The sequence below is a fragment of the Cyrtonyx montezumae genome, unplaced genomic scaffold (genome assembly GCF_038088225.1).
Source record: "Cyrtonyx montezumae isolate F1298 unplaced genomic scaffold, pur_monq_1.0 scaffold_10, whole genome shotgun sequence".
In the NCBI taxonomy this organism is placed as follows: domain Eukaryota; kingdom Metazoa; phylum Chordata; class Aves; order Galliformes; family Odontophoridae; genus Cyrtonyx; species Cyrtonyx montezumae.
In genome coordinates this window covers 22,814,025-22,839,263 of record NW_027071826.1, presented here as the reverse complement: position 1 = coordinate 22,839,263, position 25,239 = coordinate 22,814,025, and the positions used below count along the sequence as shown (strand labels likewise).

Below are 25,239 nucleotides of genomic sequence, written 5' to 3'. Positions count from 1 at the left end.
CTTTTCTTAACATGGTGATCAGAGATTCTATCACATTCTATAACATCATGTCTGCTCCAAAACAAAGCACCTTATATATGATAAGCATTGTCAAATTATTAATATTTTAAAATATCTAAGGGCAAAATTAGTTTAATAGACAGCGTGTGATCCTTCAGTGAATAAAATGTCATCTTTGAAACTACTTTTTGAAAGTACATATATTTATCCATTGGCATTCAAAGTCTCAAATAAAAAATACTGCTTTTCCACCTACACAAACGTTTATCTTCCTCTATTTTTTTTTACCACTATTCATATGTTCCCAACAGTATTTGCAATAATTGCAAAATTCACCATTATACCAGACAGTTAATATGGCTTAACCTCCTTCTGTAAAATACCCGCTATCAGCCAGTAAAAGTCTCATGTTTTATGATTTATTTCTTTTTTTAAGAGAAAATAACTGGATTTTCTTTTAGAATGACTTTAATTTCTCTAGTTTTATTACTGTAAGGAAATCTTTCAATCAGAAACATGTACCTTTTTTGTTAGAGAGTCATCTGAATCAGAAGGCATTCTTGTTGACACATGGAACATTACTTCTACTGTTGAGGTAGCAAAATATGGAGTGGTCAATCCAGTGCTTTTGTTTTTTTGCAGTCCTCCCATAAAGCCACAATGATTTGTGAGATTTACCTAGAAGTAAAGTCCAGGAGATATTAGGAGAAAAAAATAGTCGGGTGATAAATACAATCTGCATATGATTTTTTTTAATTCACTTTCAACTGAATTTTAAAAATTGATGGTCACTTTTCACAGTCGGGCAGAAGCAGGAGTGATTCCTGTACTTCTGTGAGACAGAGCTGTACTAAGAAGCTCAGGAAGTTCATCTATTTCAGTCAGAAACAAAGGACACAAAAAAAAGGGAAATCCTTTTAACAATATTGGACTAGTCACTAAGGAGTTGCAGTGCCACATAGATGATGGGGTATATCATAGCATTTCTGACTGCTGGAACAGATGTGAAGAGAGCAAAGTGACTGTCAACAGGCACATGCCTGCAGTGGGAGGGAGATAGAAAAGAACAGGAGTAAAGATGCATGTTCATATATTTGGGATACACAAATCTGAACAAAGCCAAAATTTCAGTGAACTTCATACTTTACAGGCCCACAGGGCAATCAAGACATCTCTTTATTAGTCCACAAAGTACAGAATTGCATATTAGTGAATAATCTCTGCCCACACAAACTTTCCTAAATTGAAAGAGCTTAGAATTAAATATCTAGTTATTACTAATGAAATTAGAATACTTCTCTGCATCCTATTAGCAACAGGACTGTGTAAGTAATTTGAACAGACAAATAATTGTAGGGATATATAATTTTCTCTGTAAACACACTTAGAATAAAACATTTGAATAAATACCTCCCATCCAAGGCCAGCTACAAAATCCTCATAGGCTTGACTTCCTCCAGTATTAGTAAGAATGGAGTGTTTATCTTCTTGTCCTTCAGCAACATAAAACACTGCAATCTTGTGTGTCTCTCGGCTGTAAAACACGGGATGGTCACTGCACGACAGTGCCTTTGCTAATATGAAACCAAAATATGCAAACACTCCACACTCAGAGAATGGGTTTTAATATTTCAAAAAAGACTGTGGAAGTAAAGTACAACTACACAACTTTTTAATTCTATGCTAACTCCTCCTACAATGCCATGTCTTCAAATACAAAAATAGCATTGGAAAATATCTAAACAAGTAGCTAAAACAAAAAAGGTAGACACTTACATATGGATGTTTTAAAACTATCCCATGTTGCACATCCAGATGCTAGTAATTTCAAGTTATTTTGAAATTTGTTCTATTTCATGATATCTGACCTGTAGATTTTCTCTACAACTAACATTAACATAATTTAACAACAAGAATATACTGCAATGTACATAAAAGGTTTTTAAAATTGTTTTTAACAGCAGCTCAATTCTCTCACCACGCTAATTACAGTTATTTAAATATAAGCACATAAAACAAATATGGTAGGGTAACCATCAGAAGAATTTACCATTGTCTTGAGTCCAAATTTCTGAGCTCTCGAAGTAACTTCTCATTTTTCTTCAGGAGATGAAAGCTCCTTCTAAATAGAAGAATTTGTAACTTTATCAATTGCTCTGTTATGAAACACCAGAGCAAGTAAAAGAACTGTACAAGAATATTGCCTAGTCCAAGTAAAAGCAGCCAACAATTACTTTTGCTTTTTCTACCATCCTTTTTTATATAAAATGATTAAGGTATCTTAAAAAAACAAAACAAAAATCCAAGCCATTTTTCACTTCAGGACATCTTCTATATCCATTACAATCCTGAAAGCAAACTTTATTTTTTTTCCTATCTTCTTTGGTCATCCTGTTGGATACAGCAGCAATCTACTCCGTGCAGAAGAATGGGCAGAACTGCTTTTGATGCATATAGAATCTGCACACTTTACTAGGCCAAAACGTATGTGCTTAATGACAAAAGATGCTCCCACAATCCACTGCTCTATCTAGGGAGTTAGTGCATTAAATACTGAGCTTTTGCTCTTCTAAATTACTGAAGTGAACAGAACATAGCTCCCAGACAGTTGTAACAATTTAAAGGAAAAACAAAACAATATGTTACAGTAAGAAAGGCATTTCTAAAAATAGAAAAGCACTTAAAAATGTTCCCATAAAACACAGTGGAATGAATTTAAGAGCAGCAGTGTTCAAAAACAGACTGCCTTGTTAAGTTAAAGGCCCAGTAATGAAAGGCCATAACACCAAAAGTTTTGAAGTAAAAAACTTTGATTCCAACAGTAGCTCAGTGACTTAAGCTACAGAATATCCATTTTCCTTTGAAGTAAGATTACATTTCAATGACTCTAATACAGACTCTGATAAATATGGCAAAATAAATTTTCAGACAAATTCTAGGATACTAATATTTGTACATACCTACATATATATGCACATAAACATAATACACCTAAACACAAATAATAACGTAAGACAACATTAAAGTCCATAACCAAAGTTGGCTTTTCTCCTGTTCTAAACAATATCCCAACATTGCTGATGTCAAAATAAATAGTAGAAGACATTTTTCTCGCTAGCTAACAAGGAGGCTGCAGCAAGCATGCTCTTAGCAGGCAAAGCAGCAGGACACCATCCAGCAACTCAATAGCTGAGAATATGACACTTTCAGAGACTCATTCTGGCACAGAAACATAACAATTTTTGCAAAAACATACAAGGGGAGCAAAGAAAGCAAAAATATGCCATGTTTACCCACGGCAGTACCCGTTAGTACAGGTGGTGAAAGGATTATTAGAGAAGATACAACTCCCTCAATTCTCTCTCCAACACTAAGAATAAAAGTAGCAATAAAGTCAGTAGGTTTCTCCTTTCTGTCTTTCTAAATGAGAGGCTGAAATGCAAAAGAAAACTGCCATTTTCCTTTAGTTGAAACTTGCACAATCCCTCTCTGCTTTTGTTGGCTGGCCAAGAATATTTTTGGCTGAACCCACTCTATGAACAACTATTATTACACAGTATGAGCAGTGCAATTCTTTCAAAAAGAGTTCATGAAAATATGGTCTCTTGTCTTTTCTTTTTACCTTTTATCCCAAGAATTCATTCCCAGTATACTGAGTAGCAGTCTGCAGTAGTAAAATGCTGACTGGGGCTTTTGCGATGTTGGCTCGTCCTGCTCCATAGCCCTCATATTTAAATCATTGAAATGTTTTTCAACAAACTCTCTCTCTTCTGTGTGCTGTTTCAGAATTGCATTGATGACATCATTCTCCTGCTTCTCTGAGATGCAGACTGGTTGAGGAGCAGGAATGTTCAGTGAGACTCCAGTTCTCTGTAAGCATTCAGGGCTTGTAACACCTAAATACTGCAGGAGCTCATCAAGGACATCTTCTTCATCCCTAATTGTATCCCACGTTGGTACAGTGTCTCTAAATTTCCTTTTTACTTGGAGTGTAATTCCATCCCTTGCAGATATATCCTCTACATGCTCAAAAGAAGGAAGAGGATCTTCAGTTTTTTCTTGTTGAGATAACGAAAGGGCAAAAGATGTTTGTTGTGAAGATGCACATAAGGATGATGGTCCATACAAAATGGCTGAATCCCATGAGTATTTGCCAGACAAATCACGCACTATAATTCTGACATTTGAATTAGCAGATGCAAGTCCAGCAGATAATCCTCCCCCAGGCATGTCATCTTCTGCTTGGATTTGTATGCAGGATACCAAGGAAGTGTTGTTTAACACAAAGAATTGCAGGTTTGGGTTCTCAAAAAGTTCAGGAGAAAGTTCAGGACTTTCACTGTATGGATTGTCATTATTTTCACAGACTTGACTAGTTAGCATAGCAGGTCCTCCACTCATAGGATAGTGGCCTAAGTGGTTGACTAGATGTGTGATCACAGTACGAGCAGCAACAGAAATTAAACCTTGTTGCATGTGAGTTTTCACTGTAAGAGAAAGAACACAGGTTTTAAAATAAGAGCTCGGAAAACACTGAAATTTACTCACTTCTTTTGGTCTCTTCTTCCTCAGGAGTTTAAAAGAAAGGATAAGCAATGCAACCTTCACATACTATCAATGCAGTAACGTAAAACGTGTATTTTGACATATGCTGGTCTCATACATAACTAGCATGAAAAATCTTAACATGGTTAAAGAAGCATCTTAATTATTTTACAGCCTACCATATCACCTTATCGTATCTTGATAATCAGCATGGCCCCTCTAAAATACACAATAGCACTCCTTAATCTAGTAAAAATAAATCTTAAATTGCTAATGAAGTTGAGATCATAATTATGTTGATAGGAGATCATTTCAAATTGCAATGTTTTTTTTTGTTTGTTTTCAATTATTATTTTTACACATCATTACACTGTGAAAAGCAAAGGCACATAGATGCAGAAAATCTCTAATCCATCTTAATTTCCCAGGGGAGCATATAGATGCAGGTTAGGTTGTGAACAACACTGGGTGATTTTAAAGTACCACAGCAAAGACTAGACTAACTATACTGAACATAACTTATATTAGTAACATTTACAAAAATGATGCATCTCATGCCTCAATTGCATTTTTAAACATTTCTCACTCCAAGTGTTTCCAGCTGGAAAAAAGTTAAATGTGCACATATTATAGGATATTTATCCTGTGAAATTTACTGTTATTTCTGTAAGGCTTTGCCACTTACATTCTTTCCTGGATACCTTCCACTTGTACACAGCACTATCTAGATTTTTGTAACGCATAATGACTCTCATGACAGCTTCTGAAATACTGGATATATTCTGTATCTGCAGAAGTAAACATATCTGTATATGTTTGCCTTTTATATTTCTCCCAATGTTTGGGTAAAGCCTGTAAGGAACACTTAGATCTACAGCTCATACGTACCATAAGGGAGCACTAGAACTGAACTCCAAAAAGGAAAAGATCTCATTCTGTTAATAAACAGTAAAATCAACTTAATTTCTACTCTATTCCAATACTCAGAAAAACTCAAATATTTTGATGAATTAAGGCCTTGAAAACTGATAAAACAAATTAGATAGTGTGGGGTTTTTTTTCTTTTTTTTTTTTTTTTTAGATTATCTACAGCCTTCTTGAGGTTTAAAAATTAACAAACATAAAAACATTCAGGGAAGCCGAATTAAATGCTCAGATGCTGATAGCATACAAGGAAATTAAGTTATAGTGCCATCTGCTGAAACATAAGAAGGAATTGTAAGCAAGTGTATACAAGACAAAGAGAAATCAATTTGGATGCTTGAAGAATAATTTACCAGTGCAGTACTAGCCAGCACCTGGAGAGTGCAGATGCTGTTTTGTCTTTGTCAGCAGACTTATGCCAAATGTTTACAGCTTGATACCACACAGATAAGTAAGAAAATACTTTTCTCAGGTTCCTAGGAACAGATACAAGCTTCCCAGCTAGCTGAAGTCTCACACTGAGTAGGTTAATTGCATTTAGTGCATTTCTTCTGAAACAACCAAAGAAATGAAGGGTTCCATAGTTTGTAAGATATTACTATTACTGTTTTCTGGCAAATCCTAAAAACCTCAAACCATATAATGAACTATTATTTTTTTATTGTATCTATATTACATCTACAGATATTATATCTATATTACTAAAAATACTCGCTTAGGAGCGCCAAGACATACAGAAAAGAAAAGTGATATAATGATACACAGAATGGAACATCAAATTAAAATCAGGAAGGTTCGTCAGTCATTCTGTAAATATTTTATCCTTGAATTTAAATAAAAAAGAACTGGGATATAAATCTCTTAAAGCTTCTTCTCAGTACAGTAATTCTCACCGAGTATCTTCTCAGAATGCATTCATGTTGGTCATGTTGTCTACAAATGACATGGAAAACTTACAACTCTTAAGAAAGCATACTGAAAAATAAACACTGCCTGTTACACTGAAATAAAACAAAGGATTCTCTGTAAACATTTTTGCCATGTAGCAAATTTTGGTGATGGTTACCCATAGTAAAAAAATAAATAAAATAAGTAAAACAAAACTAAACAGAAAACTACAATTTTGGAAAGATGAGAGTTTTAAGCTTTAAATCAAATTTGTAACATGAAGGATACATTTAGCCATTTGTTCCTTGAAGCACATCTCAATTATGAACAACTGGACATTCAATACACTAGGATTCTTGAAATGAATATCTAAACCACATACAGAGTTTCTCTGGGGTGGATCAAAATATGCAATAATGCAACCATCAGAACTTTACTACAGGTTCTACAAACTAAGTCATACAATTACACATTACTCTCTGCTTTGCCAGTGCTACTGATTGAACACATCTCTGCTCTTTACAGTGGTACAGTCTCTCACTTGGGCAATGCAATTTGTATGTGTACATGATCACTCAGTAATTTGCTAGAAGCATGTTATATTGGCTATTTTTCTCAGTTCCTGAAATTACCTCTTTTGTGAGAAGAATGAAAGTCTATCACCACTAATTTGTATCAGTGCCAGGAATGGATGATTCCTGAATTTCCTTAGGATGTGTTGTTAACTCTTTACTTCAGCTTTGGCTGAACAGCTCCTATACAACTACAGTTAAATAGTAGAAGGAAAAAGTAATGACTGAAGGCAAAGTTTAACTCTGTTTATCCTTTTAGCTACCTAAAAGAATGATGCACCTGTACGTTGTGATTCATCTCAGTAAGAAGCACAAATTGGAGAAATGAGACAAATCATTCTCTAGAAACTTTTCTTTTTCTCTATTACTCTCAGAAGTAGCCTAAGAGAGTTCAGTATAGATTAGATACCTACATTTTACACTAGCTCATGGAAGTCTTACCCTATGCTATCTTTAAGCTATCGGTATGGGAAAAACCTCTGTTTAGAATAAATTTCACAAAACAAATTGTGCTAATCTGGATGTGCCATGCATGAAGTGTTTTTTTCAAAGGTGATATTTTTTTTCATTTCAGTAAATAAAAACAAACAGCATCAAAACTTTAGAAGAAAAGCAAAAGTACATAATTTTTCTAATTTGTAAGGAAAGAATTTATATCAGATGTTCAGAAATTGAAACATATTAGGAAAAAGGATTAATATGAACAAAATTTTAAAAATGTCTTGGAAGAAATGACAGAAATGGGATAAAATACACAATACCAGTAACTGATGTATCACTGAGACAATGCAATGGAACTGCTGCCTTTCTAATCTCATCTATCCCTAACAGATTTGTGATCTATGAAGAACAGTGCTTCTGCCTAGAGTCGCAAAAAAAATTCCTGTAAAATATATTCTCCCTCCAACTAGACTCCATTAATTGGTCTGATTTTGCTATTAATATCAGAAGATATTAACCATCACATATGTTCATGGTCCTGTAATGACAGGTAAAAGATCAGAAGCAAGTAAGCAGATCATGGCAGAATACAACTAAACTATACAGTGAATGACTGTAATGCTAGCCTGCTTGGAGGAAGTACACCTGTATCTTCATGACACTGAAGTTAGGCAAGTTAGGTACAGATAATTAGCACAGCTATATGCCTGTACTGCATTAGAGGAATCTGTTCATTATGCTAGCGAGAGGATATTCATCAACCTTTTTGTAGACATGCCCTTTGATTCTTCACACATACAAAAGCACCACAGACTTGAACTATGGAAGTCCTGATAATGCAAGAAAAGCTGCTTAGTGTTAGCTGCCTGAAGTTTGTTCTGGCCTAAATATAATATTTTAATATACTTAACACAATTTCAAAATTATTCTTAGTGTACCGTACACTGCTATTTACCATTTCACCTGAAACCTACAAAAAGGAGGAAAAACAGTTTCAACGATAATCCTAGGTGTAGCGCTTCCTTGGAGACAGCCCTTGGAAAGTTACTGAAACAAATATAGGCCTAGTCCTCTCCTGCAGTTGCCAATTTCCAGAGGATTTAATAAATCTTTGTCTTCCTGTTTATTGGCTTGCTCCAACCTCTGAATAGATCTTGTCCCTACTGTATAGCTGTACCATAGAAAGTCCCACATATTCATCTCATCCTGCATCATACTGTGGGTAAATGCCCATAAAACTTGAAACACACTGACCATGAACAACAGGAGACATAACGGGATATGTCAGTCATCTCTTCAACTGATAAAAAACATCTTATCTTTAGAATATTGCTGTTTCAGTGCTTTTACTTTTGCTTGTGATCTAAAGAAAGAGTCTAGCAATCCCCATCCTCTCTTCGATTTTCCTCTAACTGTTGTTTTACCTGTTTCCATAATCTTCAAAAATATATGATAGTACTCACACTCTAATAAATAAGAAGCTGACCCACTGACACATTACTCTACTGCTAGTTTGCACTACCTGACTCCCTTGTCTTGAATGAATCCCAGACTGGTCACTACCCACTAACTTTACACCTCTCAGTGCCAGAGAGAACAGATGTCGTGTGATGTTCTGGAAAATGCCAATGCAGGCTAGAAGTGCCATGGTTCTGAGATCAGGGTTGCATTATAACACTGTCATCTGTCAACTGAATTTCACTAACTTAAAATTCCACAGCTCTGAAACTTTAAAAACATATGGGCTTCCTTAACTTATCTGAAGAGAAAAAAGGAACACCTGAAATTACTTTTATTTAGAAATTTAACAAGAAATCATAAAAGAACAGATCACGTACGGAAATGTGAAATGAAGATATCGATGCTAAGGCTTTGTGCAACTGCATTCATTTAAGAGAAATCTATTCAGGGTTGTCTTTTCAGATTGTCAGATTAAACAAGCCACACAGCATTTGCTGCAAACCCATAATTACAGATTATTACAGAATACAAAAGATGCCAGGCATAAAAAGCTACTACAATTCTCCACACTGTAATAGAACATGCGGTGGAAGTTAATTTTGGCAAATGCTTTAAATATTAGCTTTACATAATATGTATAGGTGAGACTGTAATTAGGACAGAATGAATCCTTCGAAGCCTCTTTCATTCTGACCCAGCAGATGATTACTCTTTACTAATAAGACCACAGCCATTTGACAAAAAGCCAACTATAGTACCTTGCTTCATTCTTCAGTAAATTTAATAATTACAGCTCCTCCTGCCAATAGTTCTCAAATCAGACTTGTTCAATCCAATACTGAGCTTATTAGGGGACAGCTCTATGTTTAGAATTCTTCGGCCAAAAAAGTACTTGAGGATGATGAAGCATGCCTTAGACAAGGGCACAATGATTAGCCATTTTCTCTACATAAAAAACAGCACGTAGTCACCACAGACCACAAAATCACCTGCTGTTAGCACACAGCTGCTACAAAGAGCTTCTGCATTTATCTGGTTCTTAATACCTTTAAGGAAGCCTAAATGGAACAACTTAATATGGCGGGAGAATAGCACTACACAGAGTTTCTGGTGTCTGTATTAATCTCATCTTTTTCAATTTACTTTCCAATGTGGTCATTTCATATCTACTAGATATGCTGTATGATACTGCTCCTCTGTATCTCAGTTTCTTGAATAACTTTTGTTTTGAGATCTGAAGAAAATCTTAATTCCTAGGTCTCTTAAGGTTCCAAGCAGATGAGAGAAAATTTCTCTTATAAATGTGTAGAGATCAACAACGAAGTATAATAAGTAAAAATAAATAAATAATAAATTAACAGCATGCTTAAAATATTGCAAGCTTAGAAAAGAAAAAAAAGTCCAAAATACTCTTAGAAAAAGGAATAAAATTACAAAAAAAAAACAACCCGTTACTGAAAGTATACTGAAAAATAATCCTTATTCATGTTGCAGTACTCAACATTTTTTGCTGATGCAGAGCAAAGAAGAATCCATACCAAATTGATCTTCATGTACTTCAGAAGATACTTATTTCAGTTAATCAAATAGCAATTGCTCAAAATTATGTTGCTACCTAGTGTCAAGGTATGACTTAAAACTTATGCTTTAAACAAGCACTTCAGTATTGGAAAACAAGATTAAAATCTTTTTGAAAGAAAATGTACTTAGGCAATTTGACAAACCTTCGGTGACTGGTTGCAGTTTAGAAGAACGCTCAGAGTCTGGAGAATGCAGTGGTTCTGGTTCCTTCAAGCTTTCTAAATGCATAAATGGATCATAATCCATACATGCCAAATCAGAAAGACTTAGGGGAAAATATTTGGGGTTACTAAAACACTGAGATCCATAGACACATCCATGTAGAACCTAGAACAAAACCAGGATTTCATTACATTAATTACCAAAATTTCTATTTGATGGTTTTATAAGAAATTAGATTTATTTTTATTTACACTTTGAAATTAATTTGTACGTAGGCAGGATAAAAATGCTGGTCATTTTAGATGCTTGATATTTACACAAACAAATCCATGTCTGTAAAGATAACTTTGTTTTGCTTATTGAAAATTGTTCAGTATGTAAAAGCTACGTCTTTGCATGTCTTAAAAATATAGCTGATCTTTTGTAACACAAGTGTCTGCTATTGGTATAACATATATAATCTAATTTAGTTAATCATAAAGTGGTAAGACAATATTAAGAATTCCAAATATAACAATGATCAAACAGTTAATTACAAAATGTACAAGATATAAGATAGCACTCCAAATTTCAAAGGTAAAATGAAGTCAGTTTACAGAAAAGTTCTGTCTTCATTTTCATGAAACCTGACGCTACCTTCATATCCAGAAATTCTGATTTAGCAAGTAAAGAACACGTACCTTATATATACAATTGAGAACAGATCTCTCAGTCTTATCATTTTCTGCTCCTGTAGCGTGAAGAGGCTGAAGCAAGGTCTTTAATGGCAAGGCCATTATCCAATCCAATAAGCACAGAAGTAAAGAAACTACCAACTGTAACAAACACTTTCAATTACAAACCAATTAAAATAGCACTTGCTACCTCACAGTTATCACTGTATTTTATTTCTCTGTTTCACTTTATTTTCTCAATTTAGAGAACCTATCAACCTTATGCAAAAAAACAGGTCACTTGTTTAAACATCACAGTATGTTCAAATGCTATACAGTATGAATAAAAATTTTAGCTACAAAATATTTAACAAGGATTATCCATACAACAGTTTCTCATCATGACAAGTCTGTATGTGGCTACTGGGCTTATGAGTATACCCATGATTTTTCAATATTGGTCTGCAGGATGCTGTTCACAAAATGAAAGATTGGACACACAAGTTAATATAGGCATAGCATTCTGCATGTAAATATAACTGTAGAGTGAATCAAGGATTATACAATAGTGGACTAATTCAGCTACTTTTAGTGCTTTATAAATAATAGAGAATTTCTTTCACAACTTGTCGATGTTGCTACAGTTGCTACACAGCATGAGGTATCATCTAACAGAAATACAAATGCTTTCTCTATTGTATGCTACCCAGCCAGTGAAAGAACCGACTCTCTCTAAGGGATATTTGTAGAGACTAAAACAGAGGTAGATTAAGACGCACACACAACAAATTATTAATAACTTACTAAAACTATTTACTTTTAATTTTTAAAATTTAGCTGTGGAAGAAGAAAAAATTCAGATAAATAGCTGTAGGATTCTCTAAAACATTTTCCGAATGAAAGTCTTTCAAAGAAAATCCACTTAAGCAATTCACTAATAAAAGATGCATAAAGATCTTACTCCTTCCACATAACACACTGCAGCTTTGTCTCACAAAGGCACCATAAAATAAAATGAACAATGAATGACTCCAATTATTTTTACATTAAACCAATTTTTCTAGTGGTGACAGCAGGTTACCTCTGCTGGTGCAAATTCTTGTGAGCACAGCACTTAGGCTCTCGTTCATCACTGGTAAAAATTCATAGCTAATGGTGGTGACTGTGCTGGAAAAAAATAGTATTTTATAGCTGAGAATTTGCTCTACTAAACAGTGTTATTATACTCCTTGCATCTGTTGGAAACAAATAGGAGGCATTACTTTTGGAGCAAGCTATGTAGTTCAGAAAAGACAAAACTTTCTGGATGCAGAAAGCACAACTGAAAGTATCAGATGGTTGAAGAAGGAGTCCATCATAAAAAGGGAACTCAGATCTACTGAAAATATGAAGACAGCAATTGTTTTGAAGGATGTCAACAATTCATCTGAATATTACAGACAGCCTTGCTGAAAAATGTACTTGAAATAATAAAAATTCATAATCTTCTGAGTATTTTGAAATGTACTCCCAAGAATTTGAAAAAAGTTTCACTATAAGACAAGTCTTAAAAGTCTACCTTGCTTCACTTAAGATAAGGATAAAAGACAGAAGACTTTCTAATGAATGAAAGCAATCTATTTTAATTAATTTTAAAGCATATTTTTCATCAGCAAAAACTTCCAAAAGTCACTTGTATAAAGAATCACAGAACTGTAGGGGTTGGAAGGGACCTCTAGAGATCATCTAGTCCAATCCTCCTGCAAAGCAGGCTCCCTAGACCAGGTTGCACAGGTCTTGAACGTCTCCAGAGAAGGAGACTCCACAATCTCTCTGGGCAGGGCAAACTGTTCCAGTGCTCTGTCACCTGCAGTGTGAAGAAGTTTCCACAAATAGACTTTCCACTAATACTGCATTGTATTTACAAAGCTGGATCCATGCTTAAAAGGAATATATTAAATTCTGAAACAAAACTGTCACATATTTTTAATATCACTCTTATTAAAAAGGAACAGAAAATGTTTACCCTCTTGTCCTGTTCATAGGATGAAGCCTCTGTACCAGGTAGCAGATAGGTAATCGTTGCTATCAGAATCTGGAGAAAGCACAACATTGTTTCTTTACAAATAAAAATAATACAGTATATAAGTTTAAAGCAATTTTTTAAGCAGGTAAATGGGATACAATACTAAACTCATAGCTGAACTATATTTAAGTTATTTTGAGGCAAATCATAGTATTCCTTGCCACGTTTTAATTTTATAAATAAAACCCGTTATGTTTTCTCTGAAATTCAATTTTTCAGGAAAACGATATGTATGACTGACATAATTTCATAGTATCATAAAATCTTTAGTTTCAGTGCAATTACACGCTACTCCAAATGTTCAGGCAGGAAGAGAACTTGATTCCACCTATTTGTAGGGTGCAGGAATGGTCCTGATGGTTTGTGTATGAGACTTCACTAATTTCATTATTTCTTGAAATGTTGGAACTTGTAAACAGCCTCCTTTCATTTAATCAATAGTATGACTGCACAGGAGCAGACAAATACTTCTTATGCCTTTTAAGAAGCTTCCACACAATTCTCTTTCTGGTTACCTGGGAGACCTCTATCTTTTTTCTGCTCAGACTCACAGAGGCCATAGCCCAATTCCTTGTTATTCAAAATATATTAAAGAAAAATATATTTGCTTTATACTGACACACTTCAATAGATAGGCAAAATACAACTGCAGATCCATATTAACATAACTGTTTTCTTACTAAAATTAAACATGCATATTTGCTAATAACTAAATTAAATAATTTACTTAATTTAAAATATGCTCATCTAAATAATTACAAAACTATGCTGGAGAAAAAAACAAACCATGATACATAGCCATTTTACATGTTAATATTGGAATCAGTAAGCATTATGTGAACCCGTACTGTTGATGTTCAGTAAGATAATATCAATTTCACATTTTCTGAAACATATTTGTCAATATTGTATTTTAATTTTAGTGAAACATATCTTACTGTTACTTTATAAAAAAACAAATTGCTTACTTGAATAATTCTTAAAGGCGAATCAGCTTGATATGCTTGAAGTCTATGCACATAATGTATCAGCATGTTCAGCATACTGCAGGCAACTTGAGCTACTGTTTTATTTGGGAACTGGGAAAGAACACAGTGCAGTAATGATGAATGTGATTTTATATAATATTATGTCAGGTGGTGAGGCAGGAATTCCAATGATGGAATTTATCCAACATATGGTTCATATGTACCCATTTGCAAGAGAAACAACTTTTGCAAAATATAAATGATTTTATAGACCTAAACAAATCTAACATCTAGCATTCAAAGTCTGAATCAGAGAATAAGTTGTGCAGAATGAAGGAAATGGAAAAGAAGCCTATCAAGTTTAACCTCAGACTGGTTAGGATAATACCACGAAGCCAAAACAAATTAACTTCTACTTACATGATTATTAACAGATCACCAGAAAAAAAACCAAAAACAATAAAAACCCAAGATTCTGAAATCAAAGATCTTTGTTGAGAACTGAGGTAGATGAAGAGCCAAGTATCTAAAGTGCAAGACACAGTACTAAAAATAGTGAGACTAATTGTTCTGTTATTTGTCAGTGACTGCTACGTACAGCACTTGTCTGAATGGAAATGAACACACTCTGGCTTCTATACTTTTCTCTTTTCTGTACTGTTTTTAAATGTTGGAGAATGTTTCTCCACAGAAGACTGGTTTAAACAGCTCCCGAACAGTTACTGTGTTGGTCAAGGCAGACATGAATGCATTTGTACAATTACTCTCCAGTCTTGCTAGTTGAAGTACATGTACCCTAGACTCCAAAGAGGGAAAAACAAAGAAAGGAGGTAGAAGTATATTTCTCTAAAGCGTAAATGCACAGGACATGTAACTGAGGCTTCTTCCTGTGTTATACTCGCATTAAAAGATGCAGTGTGCATCAAATATAAAACACATTTAATTCTACAAGTGAATTTCATTCATCTAGCAAATGAAATTCCCACAAATATGAGCTTCAGATACAGTCAAGTTGGTTATTAGTACAGTCAAACTACAGACTTCTGAAGACAGCACAGAATTCATAGTAGAAAAATTAAAAGCAATAGCCCCAAGGATTTGGGGGAAGGGAAGGGAAATTCGTTCTCATTAATTAAATACTCACTGTAGTGAAAATAAATACTCCAAACCTTGTTTCAAACAAATCACACATCACCCAGAAAATAATTAGGTAATACTGTTTTTATCAGGAATAAATCTATTTTATTTATCTGATAAAGATGAGTTATTTAAGAATTCCTCCTTTATTAAAAGATGAATAAATTAGTTCATGTGCTTTAATCCCACTTTACTTAGCAGTGAAGTTACAAAAGGTGTGTGCTGCAAGGTGGATAAGTGCTGACCTCTGAATTCAGAACAGAGTAATTTTGTTATAAAAACAGTTTGATCAAATTTATCAGCTTCTTGGACTGTGTTCTTAACAAATCCAATTCTATTAACCTGTTAGAGAAAGGTATACCTCACATATCTACAAAGAAAGAAAGAAAAAAGGCTTTAAGAAAGCTAAAGCAACTGGGCAATGAATAATGAATGTAACAACTTCAGAATAAAAGTTTTTGAATGGCAATAATTCAAAGGTGACAAATACACTGGAATAAAACTCTACCCTAAACCAGCTTCTTGCACATCAGAGCTATCACTTTTTACATTTAAGGTACTTAAGAGATTAAAAAGCATAAGTAAAAGAACAGAATGCAAAATTCTAATCAGTGTTTTTTACTTGTGGTAACCACGTAAACAGGAAAAATCACTATGAATTGCTGTTATAAGACAGCCACAGAGACAGAAACCTGACTAGGTAAGCTAGTTATCTTGTTCTGACTTTTCTCAGTGGCCACAGCCTCTCTCCATTTTGTGAAAGCGCTATGAGCAGGTTGCATTTTTAATGCTCAAGCTCCAGTGGCAATGAAAAAAATTAAATAAAACTGAAAGCATAACAATTTGATTACAGAATTTGAGATCAAATCCAGATAGCAGGAAACATCCTTACAAGCTTGCAAGGAAACCCTGAAGTCACTGAAAAGGACAGAAGGGGAGAATAAGCCAGAGTAGCTTAAAACAGAATTGCCAGATCATTGATTTTAAGAGAAAATTACCTGCGAATGACAACTGGAGATTTTTTCAGAGTCTTTGAACAGTCATCTGAGATGTTCACTACATAAAAACAGTGAGCATTCGGGGACAACAATTCTCTGTTTTTTGTTTTTTTTTTTTTAAAGATAGGCAACAAGTCAGTGTAGATACATTTCACAGAAAGGCTTAAAGGTATAAAATAGTGAATACGAGTAACATTCAAATCTTGTGTGCTCAAATTTTCCAGTCTTATTCACGGAAAGAGCACCAGGTATGAAGTTTTTATCAGCACAAGAATGGGCCCAAACAGATCAAATCCTTATCTGTTTTAGAAATCTGTCCCAGCACACACTATGAACCATGTTTCAAAAGAACGCATGGAAACTAAAAAAGACAAATAGGTGTGTGTCCTGCAAAGACATTTTTCATGTTTTTTTCCCACGTGTTCTGAGGTTTTTACTTTTCTTGTTTCTGACTATCCAAAGTTGGTAATTAAGTATTTCTTTCAACTGGCAATAAATTAATTTTCTCAAGTTGAGAGTCTGTTTTGTCTGTATTCAGTAAGTGATCTCTGTGTCACTGTCATGACCCATTCCTGTTCTTTAATTCTCCCCTGCTCTCCTTGCTAGAGGTGTTGCGAGGGAGCAAGTAGTGAATGAGAGTCCAGCTGCCAGCCAGGGCCATCACATTTAACCACACCCCTTAAAAGGAAAAGTGAGAAGTTGCATGAAAAACTATAAAATTAACCAGAGTTACAGCATGCTTCATTAAAAGCTAGAAATTATCTCTTATGATAGTCATAAAAACAAGCTATCTGTACCCAAAATTAGACTTCTCATTATTCCCTTTCAACAAGTAGTTTAATCACAAACTTAAATGCAAATTCTTGATAAGTATTTCCATCATTTTTTTCTCTAAGGAATTTTGGCCTGAGTTACCCAGTTGGGAGTGAGTACAGAACTTTACCACAGGGAATCACACATTTTCCAATGCTTCCATTCATGTGGTGTAGGCACTGTACCTACCTAAACGCATCTGGTGAGGTCTGAGAAACTATACTACATAATGAAATAGCTATCAAATACAGAAGTGAACACACACAAAATGTAGGGGGTGTGGGGGGAAAATTGGATTTTGTTGGTGTGGTAAAGGCAATATACATCATAAAAGTGTCAATCTCTCACCTTTAAAGAAACACAAATCACATTCAATGCTTCCTTGATCTGAGGATGATGAGATTCATGGACTAGCTCTTCACAGATCCAAATACCAAGGCTGCAAAGAGCAACACATCTGCAAAACAATACTGGAGAATAAATAACTTGAAAGGTATGCTACAAGAATGTGTAAACTTTTTATCATTCATTATATACCCTGCTAAATGTTTTTTTCTACACCAAAAATCTTTACAATCCTGTAATATAAAAAAACAAAAAACAGTAAGAAATCCCAGCTACCTGTCAAGGCACAGGGAAGGAAGGACTAACTGAAAAATCAGAAAACAATTAAGAACCCCTTCATCTCTGCTTGTTTAAAGGATTGACGATATTTCTAACAATTAAAAATATTTTAATTTATTGAATTGACATCCTGAATTAATATTAATAATTAATATTTTACCTTTTAAAAATATTTTATTAAGACAAAGGAAAAACTGTGGTGGAAAGTAATCACCCCCAGCCTCAATTTGTTCATATTTGTTTAGAGCTTCTGAGACAAATAAATAGGAGAGAAGTACATCATTTCTTCACATATGTGTAAGTATTTTTAGACTGGCAACAACCAAGGATGAATAGAAGAGGAATAAATGAATGCTAGAGACTGAAAATATTCTGATTAAATATTAAAAATAACTTTTATTGTTTCTTCCTTTTAAATCTGGAAATAGAAGAAAGTGTAGAGGTAAAGAATGATTTGAAGAAGAAATTACACTAAATATTCTGTTAATACTTGCAACACCACTGTAGTCTTTAAAAATTGCATAATTGTGATGTAGCAGTGTAGATGGGAACAGATGTTGTAAGGCTGGTCTGCTTAACAAGGCAAAAGAAGCAAGAACCAAATGCCTAGAATGTGACAGACAGCATTATGATGTTCCCCTTTGTCTTCCATATGTGTGTGTGCAGAGACTTCTCGATTTTCCTTGCGTTCCACAGCAATCTCTGGGACAAAAGGAGCGTTGGGAGGAAGTAAACTCCCCAAGCACTAACAATTGACTAACAGAGGACCATCACCATGCTAGAAGGCTAGATGACACTGAAGATCGTGAAATAAGGCTATTTCTGTTGGGCAATCATTAGGGGTGGATAGGATAATGAATTTGGGAATGTAATAAATATGTAATACATGTGAAAATATAACCTATTCATGAACGATCACATGTGGGAGCATTCTTGGAGAGTTATCTTGATGCTACTCCAGCACTGTCGATAAAGAACACCTTGCTTAATGATAAGAAAACTTCACTGTTAAGTTTCTACTCATCAATTTCTTTAAGTCAAGAATATTTAGATGAATGAGTTCAAAGCAGGAGGCAAGAATGAAATCTGATCAGAAATATCGTGGGCTTCACGAGACTGCAATGACATCTCAAATACAATGGATAGTGGTTTAGCTATTTGTATGGAACAGCTGAGTCACAGCTTGAACCACTGAACAAGCACTTGAAGGAAAGATCTGTTCAGCCCTGGGAGCACAGGTGAAGGAGATTCACCTGCATGACCTCATTTAAGGGATGACTGCCACTGAGGAAGGATATCTTCTTGGAGGTCTCTCCTTTTTGGAGTTCCTTCCCTGCAAGCTTAGATCTTTGGAGACAGGTGAGCATTCATTTTTCCTCTTTTGTAACACCTCCTTGTTTGCATTGGTCTCTTTGCTTTTACAACCTTTACACTACTTACAAACCATTTTGAATTAAAATGGTGGACCACCGTTACATAACAGTGAAGAAAAGCATGAATAGAATACAAAATTTTACTTTACAATCTTTAATTTACCTTCTTCAAAATAGCATGATATATAAAAGTAACTATTAATATAGAAGCTTTTTTGGCATGACCTACCGTGCAGGACCAGATGGCTCCTCTCTGGCTGAACTTAAAACAGTTTTAATTATGAGTTCCTAAAACAAAGAGGAAAATGCTCACTGGTTTGCCAATTACACAATCACATGAAGTGTTAGAAAATTAGAATTTTATGATGGGACACTTGCCACTATATCAGCTTCTTAGTCTGACCCAGAAGCACACCACTGTGCTAACTAAAGAATATCTCACAGGTTACTGTACTAATTTCTGCTGATTTATCCAGAACACTTTCATTAAGTATCGGGAAAAAAAATGAAAGAAAAAAATCCAACAAATAAGCAATGACTTTCCCACAGTTAACTTCTGTGAGCAGTCATGAAGGATATCACAGAAAATATCCATCTGCTGGTTACTTTGAGGCAGGCATCAAATGATCATTTTTTTCCTAATCAAAATTATATTAATTAAAAAAGTCCTTGGAAGTATCCACATAACAAGTGACTACAGGGCCTCAAGACTACTGTCAAGAAGAATTCTGACTGAACGGAAGCAGAGTGTCCCTAAAGCTGTAGGTTATTATCAAAGTTTGTGTAAAAAATTAATAAGTTCAATAGTATGATGTTTCACAATATTTTATAGGCTCTATTTGTAATAGTTTGTGAAAAAAATTAGTCATTATTTCCTGGAACATTATCATATTAAAATATAACTGGTAGCAGAATACTATTCAAATAATCTTCATGTTTCCCACCTTAACATCTGTAAACTGAGACACAGCTATGTCAGGAATGTTTGGGTGAAGAGCTGGTAGTTCATGATATAAATTGGGAAAACAGACAAGAGATCCTAAAAGAACTTGTGCTTCAACTCTTGGTGCCTGAAAGAAAAACATGTGAAGGGAAACTTATATTCTTACTGCAGTCAGAAATGCCTTAAATAAGAACACTGGCTGAAACTCTACGCAGCCATTTTTTCCTTTTCCAAATTCTCTAAAACTGAGCAAACTGAAACCATATCCCAATGGATTGCTACTTATATACACACTATGCCCATTTTCCAAGCTGGCCAAAAGGAAATGAAGGATTTGTTAGGACTACAGAAAAATGACTAAGATAACTAGGCTTGGACAGCTAACGCTTCTGGACATGATAGATAAAGGAATAAGAAGTTGCAAAGGTCAGCTTTGATAGTGCCTGAATTTCACAAGTAGTTAAAAGGTGAATTATGTGAGAACAGTCAAGAATCACTGACAACTGGAGTGGAGTACCAGGGACCTTTGAGGAATAGTCACACAAGGTCAAACAGCACTTGGATAATCACATCAACATTATGACACAAGGCTAAAGATGCCAAGGTGCTATATCAGAGGTCCATCTGAAAAGGCCAACACTATCAGATGTAAGAGTTCTCGAGATGGGTTATGTAAGTCACTGCAGAGCACATATGTGTGTGTAAATATAGGTATATTTCTAGCATGAAGTTATAATCAAAATGACCACTTACTCTAAAACATTTTAAAGCGCAGATAAATAGCATTTTTCCATAAAGGACTTGCATGCCTAGCATGCAAGAATTAAACACTAATAGCATTTGAATTTCCAACTGTTACATCTACTTCTTTGTACAAATCACCAGCCCAGTCAAGGAAAAATACTGCTCAGTTTTCTCAAATCCTTCCCGCTTGCACATTAATGAGAATGAACTGACACTTACATTGAGAAAAGAAGAAGCTGCCACCCTTCCTGCTGCTACAATGAAATCCATAATAAGCATGGTAGCACCAGGCAAGCTAAGTGAAAAGAACTGAGGAGAGCAGTGCTTGATGATTGTATTGACGATATCCTTGTAGGAAGAAGAATTTAAGAAAAAAAAAAGGAAAAGAATGTCAAGAACAAATGTCACAAACAAGTAACAAAAAAAAAAAAAGCCGGTACTGAACAGAAAATTGGGAATAAAGCATGTAAATTCACTATGGCCATTGGAATATTCTAGGTAGCCACTGCTGATCAAGGAATAGCACAAAAAAGACATGTATACTCATAGTAATATAAGTATGGTATATTTTATAGATCAGTTGGACAATACTGTACCAGATTTGTATTAAGTCATTAACATTAAAATTTTAAGAGTTTTATAAATGATTAACAGTTCATTTAAATAGCTAAAGAAGAGAGATAGTAAGATAACCAACTATTATATAGAATCATCGAGAGCTTTGAATTGGAAAGCTTAAAGAACATCTAATTCTAACCACCCCAGCCATGGGCAGTACCACTAGATAAATTTGCTCATATCTTCTTAAAAACATACTTAAATCCTTTCCAACATGTGTCGTCTTAGTATAATATTAAAAGAGGTGTTAACTTGCATATCATTTATGGAATCACAATATAAAGACAGAATTAGAATGAAGTGTTTTATAATATTGCTGGTGTATAGTCATTCAACACATTAAATAATATGATTGTAGACTTAGCGAAGCACTCCCTAATTTTCATGACACAATTTCTTCTAAAGTACGGAAAAAAATGTAAAATACAATTCATTTTGAAAAACTCTTCTCAGTCTCAGGCAAGAAAGGCGCCTCATTTCCCCCTCTGAATAATTCTCCGATAGTAACAGTATATCCTGAGAAGGACTTGGGTTCTGGTTGATGAAAAACTTAATATGAGCCATCAGCGTGTACTTGCAGCCCAGAAGGCCGGTGGTTCTCTGTGTTCCATCAGAAGACGGATGGCTTGCAGGGTGAGTGATTTTATTCCCTCTTAATTCTACCCTCATGAGGCCCATAGCTGGAGTACTGCATTTAAGTCTTTTTTACATGGGTAAATATTGATATGCTAAGGGGGAATGGTTTTAAACTAAATGAAGGGAGATTCAGATCAGATGTCAAGGGGAAGTTTTTAACTGAGAGGGTGGTGAGGTGCTGGAACAGGTTGCCCAGAGGTTGTGGATGCTTTGTCCCTGGAGGTGTTAGTGCAGGTTGGATGGGGCCCTGGGCAATCTCATCTAGTACTGGACTTAGTGGTTGGCAATTGTGCCTGCAGAAGGAGGTTGGAACTTAATGATCCTTGAGGTCCCTTCCAACCCAAGCCATTCTATTATTCTATGATATCGAGCCACATGGCAGTATGTTACATAACAGTAAACACCTTCTTCACACTTGTGATGTGAATCTCTTAAGAGTGTTTAAGCCACGTGCTATTTTCAGACTTGTTCATATTACAACATATGAGAAAAATTGACTCTGCTGACTAAATGTCTTAGTTTGCTAGTTTTTATACCTGATGGAGAGATAAACTATGGCAGAAATATAGTGATGACAATTCGCTTTCCTACTAGCTGAATAGTTGCATCAGGGAGCAAACAAGACAACAGACAGAGATATTTGCTTATTTCATTCATGTGTGCTTCAGTCTGTAGCACACTATCAGTAAAAAAAATTAAAAAAAAAAAAAAAACCTTTTGCTCTTACTTGCTTGAAATGGACAACAAAAAAGCATTTCTGATTACAACAAAGAACACACAGGCCATTTACCAAAGCCTGGAAAAAGTATCAGTCACGTACCTATTTTTAAAGGAAAAGTTAAATTACTCAGCTAAAAATCCAGTATTTTTGAGAAAACAATTTCACTTTCAGTTCTACTTTTCATTTTAAATATAGTATCAAAGCTAAACTTACCTGATCAACATGAAGAAGTCCACAGTGCATTATATTGTAGAAATGAGTTAAAAAATCTCTGTTTGGAGATACATCTTGTCTTCGCTTCATTGTCTTACAAATGAGTTTATAAGCATGTAGCTTTCCTTGTTTGTATTTATCAGTCAGCATTGTTGCCTACAGTTTAAAAAAATGTTGATTATTCAAAAGAAAAAAGTAAATTAAACACTTCTGCAACAATGTATCTTTATTTCTCTTTCACTGCTTAGTGCTCAAATTTACCTTGAAGAGCCAAGGTGTTAGAATTCTCAGTGGTGGGATTAACACTGGTGGAGATGGTGAAGTGAGGTTATCCGTTGAAATACCAAGATTGTCTCTTATCTGCAATTATTAAAAGAAAACAAAATAAAAGGGAAATATATCAGGTGGTGGTTCTTCCCTCTGAAAATCCTTCTTTGTTGAACCAGCATGGATAAGAGGTTCTGTGTGTTGTTTTTTTTTTTGGTTTTTTTTTTTTTTTTTTACCTTGGCCAGATTCTGCCACAGTTCACACAGGTAATCAAAAACCTGGGCATGAATCTCTGGATCCATGATGCTGTTGACATCCCCTAAAATTCCTAGCATTCGCCGCCACATCACAGTAGCAACATCTGCATGCCATCCTGTAAGTGTTCCCCCAGCCATAACACTGCAACATTCTGAGGGGAATTCGCTAGTTTCTGCAAAGGAAGAAAAAAGCATAGTGAGATCTACCTATTAAGAGAAAGAAAAGTTTTTCCAGAACTATTACACACAGTTTCCTTAAAACTGAAAGAGGAAAAAAAAAAAAGACTTCTAGAGTAAGATAGCTCTTACCCATTAAGCCATCTCAGAATTGAAACTGTTTAACTACATAACTACTTTCAAATTCTCTAGAAGAATTGTTTCATATATATATTTCTTTTTCCATAAGTAACATTCAAGGTCACTACTGGAGCCTGATGGACTTCAAAAGGCCAGTCCTTTTGCAAGGAATTTCTTGCATTATTTGACATCAACAAATCTCCAGAATTCCACTTGCCTCCTTCCAGTAAAATTACATTTCAATTTTATATATTTTTTCCAATAAAACAGAAAGATGATTTTCCTTAGAATCTACTAGCAACATATTTTTACTTTAAATGGAAGAGAAAGATGGCATTAACTGTTGTCTCTGGCAACCATAATTTATGCAGAAAATGTGTGTGCGTGGAGAGGCAACACTCAGTACCCTAGTGTATCAGTCCAACTCTCACCTAGTTCTTTCTATGCACCATTACACATTATCTCTACACATTACATGAATGGACAGTCTTTTTTAGGTGGAAGATCTGTTTGTTCCAGTTTGCCTGTAGAAAGGTGGCTCACATTACAATGGCTAACACTAGAGGTAGTTAAACAGCCATAGCGAAATACCCAAGGAACCACAGTTTTAAAACGAAGTATCCGCATTCTTCCTTCTGTACCTCTCACATAGGTTTTAAAAGCACCTCAGCACCAGAACTTGCTAATCTTCTGAAAATCTTGCAGCTCCTATTTCTTGCAGGCATAAAAAATGAAAATGAAATCTGAATTCAGCCTAATCTCATAGCCTCTTCATTTGAAGATCTGGACCACTGTGGTAGAGACCTTGATAGTTTCTGGGTTGCAGATTTCAAAGTATAAAGCAAAATGATGGTATTTATGTTCAGCAGTAGGCTACTTTAAAGAAAAAAGGGTCTAAAATACCCATCACACATTCTTCTGTTTCCATGAGAACAAATATGGGAGAAATGAGGACCCTGTATTTACAAAGTAAATGTATTCTAAAATTCAATAACGTGGATAGTTAAAGTAATTAAAATTTGTATAAATACTAAAGGGAAAAGAAGAAATAAAAAGATTACTTAAAAATAAGTCTTATTACTAGTACGTTAATGATAAAACAGCCCATGGCAGGACCACATAAGTTGACCTCTGTGTATCAGAAAGAACAATTACAAATATACTGACTAAGAAATCCACTGCTAATTGTTCCAGTGAAATGCAAAACAAAATGTAAAAAGGTTTTTGTTTGCTTTTGGAGAAAATAACTGCTATTAAATATTTTTACAAGTACGGATGCAATAGCTTTGTACAGGATTGTCTTCAGCTAATGGGATACTATCTACTTCACTATATTG

At 34.7% G+C, this 25,239-nt stretch overlaps 1 protein-coding gene across 2 annotated transcripts in view; it reads right to left on the bottom strand.

Moving 5' to 3' along the window:
• RALGAPA1 (Ral GTPase activating protein catalytic subunit alpha 1) overlaps nucleotides 1–25,239 on the bottom strand; it is a 115,439-nt gene that overhangs the window by 38,884 nt on the left and 51,316 nt on the right. For both annotated transcript variants that reach the window (XM_065752798.1, XM_065752806.1), the window contains 15 exons: nucleotides 23,585–23,778; nucleotides 23,342–23,440; nucleotides 23,081–23,236; nucleotides 21,112–21,240; nucleotides 20,150–20,275; nucleotides 19,435–19,493; nucleotides 17,557–17,665; nucleotides 14,261–14,371; nucleotides 13,233–13,301; nucleotides 11,255–11,389; nucleotides 10,556–10,739; nucleotides 3,623–4,487; nucleotides 2,051–2,122; nucleotides 1,411–1,534; nucleotides 523–678 (listed from right to left, as the gene is read on the bottom strand). In XM_065752798.1, coding sequence (XP_065608870.1) covers nucleotides 523–678; nucleotides 1,411–1,534; nucleotides 2,051–2,122; nucleotides 3,623–4,487; nucleotides 10,556–10,739; nucleotides 11,255–11,389; nucleotides 13,233–13,301; nucleotides 14,261–14,371; nucleotides 17,557–17,665; nucleotides 19,435–19,493; nucleotides 20,150–20,275; nucleotides 21,112–21,240; nucleotides 23,081–23,236; nucleotides 23,342–23,440; nucleotides 23,585–23,778 — 2,588 coding nt within the window. The remainder of the gene's footprint in view (nucleotides 1–522; nucleotides 679–1,410; nucleotides 1,535–2,050; nucleotides 2,123–3,622; nucleotides 4,488–10,555; nucleotides 10,740–11,254; nucleotides 11,390–13,232; nucleotides 13,302–14,260; nucleotides 14,372–17,556; nucleotides 17,666–19,434; nucleotides 19,494–20,149; nucleotides 20,276–21,111; nucleotides 21,241–23,080; nucleotides 23,237–23,341; nucleotides 23,441–23,584; nucleotides 23,779–25,239) is intronic.